General features: G+C 35.4%; 1 protein-coding gene across 1 annotated transcript; it reads right to left on the reverse strand.

Moving 5' to 3' along the window:
- Nucleotides 1-904: 904 nt before the first annotated feature.
- On the reverse strand, nt 905-8,274 carry PRKAR2B (protein kinase, cAMP-dependent, regulatory, type II, beta). Its single transcript, XM_009708415.1, has 7 exons — nt 8,173-8,274; nt 5,866-6,019; nt 4,480-4,581; nt 3,796-3,870; nt 2,961-3,026; nt 2,650-2,788; nt 905-1,173 (listed from the first exon to the last, which is right to left on the reverse strand). Exons 1-7 carry the CDS (start codon nt 8,271-8,273, stop codon nt 1,040-1,042), a joined length of 771 nt encoding a protein of 256 aa, XP_009706717.1. The 5' UTR covers nt 8,274; the 3' UTR covers nt 905-1,039.
- Nucleotides 8,275-11,298: the final 3,024 nt, after the last annotated feature.

An 11,298-nucleotide genomic window follows, 5' to 3' on the forward strand; every position in this document is an offset into this window, starting at 1 on the left:
AATCACTTCAATAATTGAATCTGGTCTTTAATAGCTGAGATTAGACTGAAGGAAGAGAGATATACAGAGATAATTTCATTTGAAATAGGTAAAAGATTTAACAGATAAAAAAGGTGAGATCTAAAAAAAATTAACTAGAGAACAAGCATAGATAGGGAAGACAAAATGCAGAAATATAAAACAAGGGAGAAGGAAAACAATATAGGTTATGTATGATTAGGTAGAACATGACAATGACCTATGCCTTTGCTTTTAAAGCATTAAGGTTAATTTGTCAGCTGTCCTCACTCTAGACTGTACAGAATACATGTAACTAATAAAAAATGCAGTTTATTGCAAAAATATACAAGTCCTCTAAATTGCATAAGATATTACAATGTCGTGCTGAAACATGACATATTAAACAAAGAGGACTTTAAAACAAATTACAAAATGATAAAAATCGGAATTGGGTCATGAGCATTACACAAAATGCATTGTCATGCTTTATCTTATGATTAGTCTTGTGATTCACTACATCTGTGATAAATGCAACATAAAATCATGACAACTGTAATAGTCAGAAAGTAATATCTACTGTATATCTTCTGTATTAATACATATAAACACTTTGTGTGCACTAATACTTTCAACATACCACAGTCAAACTAACAGTCTTTCCAGAAAAGTTGTAACCTTTTTGAAGAACAGAAGCCAGTTTAACAAGTTCATCGCATGTGGGTTTTTTTTGAAATCTACTCTTTAAGGAAATGCTATGTTAAAGGACTTGATTTTCAAAGGTGCTGTGCTACTACAGGTTGTCTTAATGCCAGCTGGAACCATCAATGCTAAGCACTTTCAAAAATCAAGCCCACAATTTATTAAATTCCTGTTTTGTTTACTAGTATTTCCACTGTAATAAGTTCAAAAAATACCCCCAAACCCACTCTTAAAATCACGGAAAATGCTTGGCATCTATAGGAAGAGAGACAGTTTCTCAGTGGACTAACCACTACTGTGCTATATTCTCATAACAGATCTTGTTGCTCCAATGTTTAATTCATGCACTGGGATCGGCAATGTCCATGTTTGTTCCAAACAGAGCAACTAGCTGCTCTTCATAGTTTGCAATGTTTCTTTTCAGAATTTCCATACAAGGTCCCAAAAGCCTTTCAAATGCCTGCACATCCATAACTAAGACAAAAGGGGAGAGAAAGAGAAAGAATATAATGTGCTCGTCAGTTGCAGACACTAATCTTGTTTATGACATTCCAATGTAAAATTTTAAATAACAGGACAGATACTACTGAGGCATATACTTTGTTTGCACAGAAAAGAACCACTTACCGTAGCAAAACCAAGATCAGCCTACACATTGCTGTCTCAAAACTTCATAAATAAACTTAGAATTTGCTGCATTTCTTATTTTAAAAATATTTTCATGTAAAGATGTATGTCACCTAAGAGCTGCTGAAGAAGTCTGGAGGGGCCTGGATTCCTCCACAGAATACATTTTTAAGACCCTTGAAATTTCAAAAAACCACATCCTTTGCTGATGTTGGCTGTATTTGGTGTCCAAGTTAGCGTATCTCCTTGCTATTTTCACTTGCTTCCACCCACAGTGGAAATTGTAATAGATACTTACTTCCTAGCAAACATACGAAAAGTTGGAGACAGTAATTCACAAGCAATGTCAATGTATAGCTGACCAGAATATTTTCTTTACCTGATCACATAATGCTATCCTTTACAGTTCTAGCCAATAGGCCAGGGAGGAAACTTCATAGTTCAACCAGCTTCCAACCTGATAGCCTGTAGTCTCTTGGCTCCTGAGAAAAGTTCAAGATCTCTGCTATTTGGGAAGTGCCACAAATCTTAGTGACTCACCCATACTAGGTAATGACTTCTTCACCACTGCCTCTTATTGTTTCCTCTCTGTCATTGATCTTTACTGCCTTATCATTTCCGTGTGTTCGGAGATAAGAACTTTAAAAAAATTAATACCTTTATAAGTAAGTGAGAAACTTGTTGGTTACTGGCTTGGTAATCAAACTGTCATTCAAGAATGCCAAATCTGTCTTTGCAGTTTACATTTTTCTCATCATTAGATACAAATATTTAGGAGCTAAACATCAGACCATGAAAAGCAATGGATGCAAAGTATTGTCTATAAGCACAACTCCTACAGTCTTTGCTTTTCCTGTGCCTGAGGCTTCAGTGTGATGGAATGATTAAATTAACAGCTGGTGAAGGAAGACAAAGAATTTGTTAAAGCTTAAGTCGTGGTGATAAAACAGGACAGGATTTCTACCACAGTTATTTCTTGGATGAGAGTCAGTCTACTGAGAAAATAAATACTTTACCTTTCTGTGGAGTATTAGACATTTATCCGATAGCTATAAATGGTTTGCAGCATTACTGTCCTGAAACAATTTTTACTTCCATGTGATCAAAGAGACATTGGAGAATTTGTGTTTAATGTCAGTTATCAACTGCAAATAATTTTTGCAGATAAATAATGTAAATAGGAATGCACAGCAATAGATGATGTACTTAAATTTGTGTAAATGTAATTAAAATCTTGTATTCTGGAGAAAGACAGAGTTCACAATAAAAACAGATAGATTATGTATCACTTTATATTAGATATAAAATATTACTGAACAGTACCTAAACATTTGACAGTGCCAAGAGCAAATGCAGAAGCAGCTCGTGGTTTGTTAGTTACAAGAGCAAGTTCTCCAAAATATTGTCCTCTTGAGCATCGAGCTATCTCAACTGCTCCATTCTCTTCCACATCTTGTTTACCCTGAAATATCAAGTAAAAAAAGAAAAAGAAAGGAAGAGAGAGAGTGAGAGAGAGATTTGCTGAACTTAGGATTGCATAAGCAAAATTAGTAACAATAGTAGCACTACTGTTTGACACTTAGAATAGATCAAGATTTAAAAACAATAAAATTCTGTGTTTTAGGGATGTTTACCTTCCTTGTCATTATAATCCTTACTTCTCCAGATTCCACAATGAAGAAAGAATCAGCCAAGTCACCCTGTAGAAGAAAAAAATAAAATGAGTAAAGGAAATGTGAAATATCCTTTTTAGTTTATTGGTAACATTAAAATATTTGCAGTCAGTGCCTTAAAGCTCATCTTTTTGATATCTGTTGCAAAAGAAATCACTTTTAATGTCAAAGCCATACTCTAGGCACATAATAATCAAAACATCTATACAGAACTGACAGCAAGACCTTTTCATGAAAAGACATAGCTGACTGTGCCTTATACAAAAAAGCAGAGAAAAACAGTGTTATGGAGGATTTTAGGATCCTTACTCCTGTTTCTCCACATTTGTATTCCTTCCAAATTATTTCCCTCATGGAGTTTCCAGTATAAAAAGCCTCCAAGGGCTAGCTAATATCCAGTAATTATTTTGAGGCAAGACAATCTCAGTTGCCTACTTTGAAGAGTTTACTTCTGCGTTCTTCTTCAAAAGATTATCATATTTTAACAACAAAACCAAGGTAAGTCTTCAGTGCTCCTTATTGGAAGCAATCATTCTCTTACATAATTTGAATTTCTAAATATACTAAAAATATTTACTCCTTTATTCATATCAAGAAAGAGGGATGTTTTTCAAAGTACCATAAGTGAAAAATTAGCTTCTGAAGCAAAATAATCACCTCTCTTAGATGCAAGATTCATTGGGTTTTTTTCAATTGAGAAAGAAAAACATAGTTTAAAAGTATGTATTGTCTATAGATAACATGATCATTGTTACCTATTGGAAAAGAAAAACCTGAAACTAGAAATAAACTGTACCTGAGCAATGATTTGTTCTCCATCTTTGTACACTTTGGTGCCAATCACATCAACCACTTTTAAACGCTCAGATACCTTCATTTAAAAAAAAGAAAATGTAAGAAATATTTGGTTACCATGATGATATTATATTTAGAAAGCCCTTTCATAATTCTTTTCATGAATCTTTGCACAGAATAATGTATCTTTATTTTCCTGTTTTGATAATCATTAAAAAAAGGAAGAACTGCTGAATCGTGCTCCAGAGAATACAGTATAGTCTTAAAAGCTAGATGTTTTATTAGAGCTTCCATTTTTGTAAGAGGTCGATATATCCCAAGTCTTCAAAACTATTTTCAGAAAAGCACATATGTAAAAATACAGCTGTTAAATAAAAATATTTTGAAATTCCCTAAGTCATTGTTTAATTTTATTGGCTAATATCTAATAAAATTAAGCTTAAGAAAATTAAGGTAAAGGTAAAAAAAGTACACTTTTTAAAAAAAAAAACCAAAACCAGTATTAACAATAGTTCTTTATCCTGAAAATGTAGAAATATCAAAAATATGGTCTTGCTCCAAAACAAAAGTATGCAAAATTTTATTGTGGAGAAAATTTGAATTCCAAATTTAAACTTGGAAAAAGCAGAATCTTATCAGATACCTCTGATACAGCCATTAAAATAGAATGCAATAGAAATCTTACTTCTAAAGATTTAAGGAATGGCAATGACTCAATAAAATTTTCATACATTCTTCTCTTTTTGGCATTATTTTTTACAATGATTCTTCGGAATGTTACCCTGTCCTGTAAACAAAAAGAGAAAAAGAGAGCTTATTAACAGAAAATACGTGTGTGATAGAAAATACTTTATAAATGGCTGAATATGTTCAAATTACCCAATTTGAGTCACTCAATGTAGCCGTCAAACCAGCTGGCTAGTCTCCTCATACAGTCACAGTTGAGAAAGATTCCTCTAGAGGTCAATCAGGAGCTTCTAAAGTTAAGCTCCTGATCTGATTCACGTTGTGAAAAGCTTCTCTGCCCTTTGGCAGAGAATACATATAGCGTTTACATATAGAGGGTAGAGAGTTTACCTTAAACGGGTTGGGTACACAATGAACACTGAGTGGGTAATTTAAGATATTTAAGAAATCCTCAATATTTGAGTATTTAATTTACAACATTTATTCATTATCCTGAGATCTCATATATATTCATATGTACTCAAAGAGGTTTTTATATCATTAGACAAACAAAACTAAAATACAGGGGTCTGGGTCTTGGGTCACAGTCCACTTTCTGCTATTGCAGCAGAACAAGACTCATTGCTGCCCTAAACAGCCAACTGGACATTCCTTAGTATTTGGCAATCCAAATGAAGCAGACAGATGGAAAAACTACACATACGCTGTCTTCTTCTCTTAACTTTATATGACTGCGTCCTGGTGACAGACAGAGGTGAAATGCTTTGCAAGCCTTCACTGTTACAGGTGGGACTTGCTGGCCAATACAACCCAATCCAATTGAAAACCATTTTTATAGTGCCCTAAACTCTGCCATGATCCCAAAAGTCATATGCATTAAGTTGGTGAAAAAACACGTGTTTCCCTTCAACAGGAAAACATTATCTTGGGATCAGTCATTAGATTGATATGTATATCTTGAAGATGGCTACCCCAGTTTTACTCTTTTGGTAAATTCTATTACAGTTGTCAAAATCCAGATAGTATAAGACTGATAAATAACCTCATATTTGGCTTACTCCAGAACCAAAGGCATTTCCTATCAAGATGTGGGAATACATTTTATATATGTGTCTAAGTAATTGTCAAATGGTTTGCAATTTGGTAAATTGTCATTAAAATAGAATAAAACAAAATTAATTTAAAAAAAAACTCAGTATTTTCTTAAGCCTCAGGTTTGCTTCTGCAGATTCTGGAAAAAGTCAGTATTGTGTTGGGAGTTCTCAGAATTTTTAAAATTAAACTTCCTGAAATTATTTTTTTTTTAATGCTGATATAGCATACCAGTGCAATTTATATAAAATAATTAAAACAAATAATATTTTAAAACAAGTATTTCACTTACCAAACCCCAGATGGCACCAGGAGAGGTAGCTATAATTGTAGCTGCTCTGGGTGTATTGTACATTAAGGCCAACTCACCAAAACTTCCTCTGTTATCATAGGTTCCCACACACCTCCCAACACCATCGCATTTTACATAAATATCATATGTACCTCTGTTAATAAAATACATAAACACAGTAAGTAGAATCCAGTCCTGGCCTTTGCTAAGCAGCCTCTCACTATATTTTTTTTTAATATCATGAATTCCAAAGATAAAGCATTTTACATATACATTCACTTGTTTAAATGATATTAAACACCTTGCAGAGACATCTCAATTACTTCCATAAATAGTAAAAGTAGTTCCTTTTTAAAGGGAAGGATAGGGTTATTAGTTTTTACATTAGCTCAGTTTAATGATAGACTGGATGTATAGTGATATATTGATCACCAGAACTTACTAAAAATTAAGATCTAACTTAGTATCTGTTTCTTAATTTCATTTTAAACATACTAAATACAAATGTAACAAGTCTTTGCAAAAATTGCTGTGATACGATCACTGAAATAATAGTACAAGTTTTTTAACATTTAAAATATTTTATAGTATTAATTTATAATGTAATAAATAGAGGAGATGCAGGAAACAGAAGGAATATATATGAAAAACAACATAAGATTATGAAATAAAGATAAATATTTATCTAATATACTGTGGATTTCTTCTCCCCATCACTAGTAATATTTTTTTGCTTTGGGAATGCAGTAAAATCTAGTATCTTGTAAAACGTGACATGGCCATCCTCATGCTAAGCCATCATTTTGTTCAGCCCTGAATATTTGTATGGTACGTGTTGATAAATCATGTGAATGTAATGCAAAAATCTGTACAATGATTTAATTGATAATGGGCTTAGAGGTGATTCACTGCACCTAAAAACTGCAAGGCTGACAGAATACTGTGAAGTCCCTGCAGCTTTTTGGATAAGAGATGACAAACTGCAACCTCACAAAGCTGAAAAACATTGACTTTTCAGCAAAGAATCCTGACAAACTTCTAGCATCTTCTGATTGAGTATTTCAGTTGCAAGGGACCTACAGCGATCACCGAGTCCAACTGCCTGAGCACTTCAGGGCTGACCAAAAATCAAACCATGTTATTAAGGGCATTGCCAAATGCCTCTCTCAAACACTGACAGGCTTCGGGCATCAACCACCTCTCTAGGAAGCCTGTTCCAGGGTTTGACCACCCTCTCAGTAAAGAAATGCTTCCTAACGTCCAGTCTAAACCTCCTTGACACAGCTTTGAACCATTGCCATGCGTCCCCTCACTGGATACCAGGGAGAAGAGATCAGCACCTCCATCTCCTCTTCCTCTCCTCAGGAGGCTGTAGAGAGCAATGAGGGTTGCCCCTCAGCCTCCTTTTCTCCAAACTAGACAAGCCCAAAGTCCTTAGCCACTCCTTCCAGCCCTTTCACCAGGTTTGTTGCCCTCCTCTGGACACATTTGAGTAACTTAACATCCTTCTTAAATTGTGAGGCCCAGAACTGCACACAGTGTTCAAGGTGAGGCTGCACCAACGCTGAATAGTGGGATACTCAGCTCTTTAGACCAGCTGGTTGTACTGACCTACACTGACCAAAAACCTTTGCATTTCTTTAGAGTTCTAGCGTAATATTCCTTTCAAAGACTCTCAGAAATCATTGTCTTAGCCTAAAACTTAAAGTACAAATAAGAAAAGGTGTTTTGGGACAGCATGGCTGGAGTCTGTATCAACAGACTAGTGAAGGGTGCCAAAGTAAATGCTCTTCCTAACTCACTGGATTCAACAGTAATCAATATCTAGGATTTTTACTTAGTTACTGTCTTTTTCCAGTACAGATCTCCAAATTAAGAGTAATGACTTAGCTACTCAAGATCTAATAATATTCATGTGAACAAGAAAGCAGTTATGCAGTAAGATTTCAAATATTGAGCTGTAAAACTTTTCCCATTGTGTTTTCTGTTAGATCTCTTTCTATGTATTAAAAAAAAAAAAAAAAAACACCAAAAAACCCACCAAACCAAAACAAACAAAACAAAAAAAAAAGCCCAGTCTTTGGGATCTAGGAATAAATAAAGAGAACAGTGACATATTTCCATATGAAAAATCTGCTTCCTTTCAAAAAGAGCTTTCTGTAGCTAAGACAGAGCTGTACTGGTTCACGTGTGTTCTTTTTTCTTTCTCCTATGCAAACATATGTAAGAGTTAAATACAAGTACGTAGAGAAAGATTTTTTTCAATGAACTTTTGCATAATACTTATTATAAGACACAGCAATTCACCTGTCAATGACGTAGAAATTGTCACCATCATCCCCTTGATCAATGACATGTTCCCCTCCTTCAACCAGCTTTTCAAACATCGCATCTAACACCTGAGACATCTGTTCCTATTTAAAAGAACACAGACAAAGACAAGAAATTATCATCTACTTTTAAAATTTTACTCTTCATATTAACTAACTGTCCAGCCTCCCAATATGCAGATAAAAAATGTTTACAGACAGAAAAATATTCATGCTACAGAAATGCATGGATCAATCAGAAATACAGTTTTATTTAGTATTCAGTGTTAGCTTTTTCCTCTTCCAGTGTTCAGAGGCCAGCTCCCCTTCTTGTCCCTGCCAATGATAACACAGATCTTGTCTGCAGTATAAATTACTCATTAGCATCCAAAGATAGAATTTCACCCTTCACAATTGTGTAACATTATACAGTTAAAAGAATAAACTGTATCCTGTATTGCAAACAATATTCTTACCTGTTTTTTTCTTTAGAACTCTTTTACAGAATTTAAAGTTTCAAAATGATTGTAAAGTATTTTGAAAATCTAACTTATACAATGCCTGCACAATGGTGGGACAGAGGTAACCATAAAGGTCTGCAGTGCTTTGGTTGAGTAAGTCAATGCTGGACTCATTGGGAAGTAGGAATTTACACATGGCTGTAAAACTACTTTGCTAATTTGAATGGAATATGAATGTTTAGAGAGAAATGTTAACAGACTAACAAAATGTCATCATCTGATTTATGACTGTCTAATAACAAAACCAATCACTAATTACATCATTTGTCTTGTTTGCTGTAAATCTGCTAAAATTTAACTATTCACATCTAAAAAAAAACCAAACAGTGCTCATCATGGATTAATAATATGAATCCTAAAAAGATAACTTAATAATTTAAATTTTATTTTCAGTTTATCCAGCAACATGCCTAAAATTCTGACAATAACCACAAAATTATCCTCTACTTTTTGAAACTTAAGTATGTATCATACTGGAACAAGCAGGTTCCAGTGAAAATCACAGTAAAGACAAGACTAGATTTAAGCCCCCACGCAGTTTACAATGGTTCGATTCACAGCATTTCCAGCCACTGAAAGATGGCATTTGCCTTTCCAAACAAGACCAGCCTAAGGCAGCCCTCTAGAGTCCATCTGCAGCCCACGGACAGAGATAACCACACTAGATAGCTCAGAATCATTCTCTAGAGTTCCCTCTTTCTTTCCTCTGATGATGTCTAACTCAGTTAGACACTTAATTTTTAGACAGATAAAATTAGGTGGAACGAATGCCATCCTTATTCTGTTGAATTTCTTCACTCACTCGAAGCTTTTAAAATTACTGGCAGTACCATGTTATCCAAGCCTTTTTAAAAAATGGAAACTAAATACAATTTTACTTCACAGAGTTCATTGTGTGTGGGCACAAAGAACAACAGAGTGGCAGCATCCATCCTCAGTGCAGCATGGTAAAATACAGTAAGACACCATGCAGCCTACCTAGGCCAGCAAGGAATCATTTAAGTATGTCTCTATTTTGTACCTTTTTAAAGTATACACAGGTATGTATTTGCAAAAAGAAGGATCATTTTACTATCAGTGAACGGGTTATAGTTCATTTCAGAGAAAGAGAAAAGTGTGTGTGCGCACCATTGGGAAAGACTGATAATTAGATACAGGAGTTGTTGTCCTGGATTGGCTAAAACAGGACCATTTCTCCTCTCAGTAGATTTTTCTTCAGTTAAGTTTTTTCTAAGTAACTGCACTTTCTGAAGGTGACTACAGGTTTTTTGGGCAGTGCCTGCTTTCAGAGTTGATGGTGCTTGATGTCTGTAGTTGTTGCTGAGGTAGAAGTGGGATATGCAGAAAGGCCCCTGTGTGTGCTTGTTCCCGACGGGCTCTCGTTTGAGGAGGCAGAAAAGAGTCACACCTGCAGGAAGCTGCGGAGGGGACAGGTGACCAAGGGCTGACCAATGCAGTATTCCATCCCACCCACGTGGATACTCAGTATAAAGTTCAGGGATTATGGGGGTCAGCACTCCTTCCTTCATGGCCTGCATCCTGGTGGGACTCTGCTTGCTCTCCTGCCTCCGACCTCGATCCGTGCATCCCTGAATCCAGTTCCTGTCTGCTGCAGAGTCCAGTCCGGGACGTCCGGGTGCCCGCCCTGCTGCCTGAGCACTGTGGCACATAGTCCCATGGTCATCATTGGGAAGCTCAATATTGGTTTTGTATATTTCTATTATTAGTAGTATTAGTTTTAACCTTATTTATACTCTTTTTCATTGTTATTGTTTTATTAAAGTTGTTTTAAGTTTCCAACCCATAAGTGTCTCCCTTTTCTCCTCTCCTTCCCCTCCTGGGATAGGAAGGGGTTAATGGACAGCATCTGCCATCCACTTTAACCACCGGCCCACGGTGACAGTTGCCTTCTAAAAAACTTTTGTGCTTAAATTAATAGGTAGTATTACTTCAGTCTTTTCAGTTTTCCCTACGTAAACTAAAAGGAACTCCTACAGAATCTGCAAAACTGACCTAATGTCAGTTAGTTGTCTAAAGCATTTGAAGAAGACCATTCCCTTCCCCTTGCTTTACATCTGAACTGGCAAAGTGGCTTGGAAAATACTCCCCAGATATCTTGGAAAAAAAGATGAAACTAAAAGGACAGTTATTTGCAGTACTGAAGGAAAAATACATATAATCTTTATTCAGCGTGCTTCATCTCAGATCTCAGGTTAGAACATTTTGAATGTCATAATTATGAATCAAGTCCACCAAACCACCACTATTCTGGTAGGTAAACTACAACAGAGTAGAATTCACAAATAAAATCCCCTTACACTTGAAGGTATTTAATACATTTGAGAGCTGTCTATTATTTGCTGAAGTATTGCACATGTATTTTAACTTTCTAAATAAATTGCAACTAACCTAAAGACAACTGGTCCCTTTCCCAAAGCTTTCTATGTAAAATTAAGATAGAGCAGACTGCAATAACCAACAGACATCTGTTTTTTGCTTTTACCGTAAGAATTACAAAATTTGCTTGCCCCACTTGTTTTATGTGAATCCTCTTGATTCTCTGCCAGATCAAGGCTCAACTTAGGGGCATCATCCAAAGTTAC

Source organism: Cariama cristata, unplaced genomic scaffold (genome assembly GCF_000690535.1).
Source record: "Cariama cristata isolate BGI_N322 unplaced genomic scaffold, ASM69053v1 scaffold18349, whole genome shotgun sequence".
In the NCBI taxonomy this organism is placed as follows: Eukaryota; Metazoa; Chordata; class Aves; order Cariamiformes; family Cariamidae; genus Cariama; species Cariama cristata.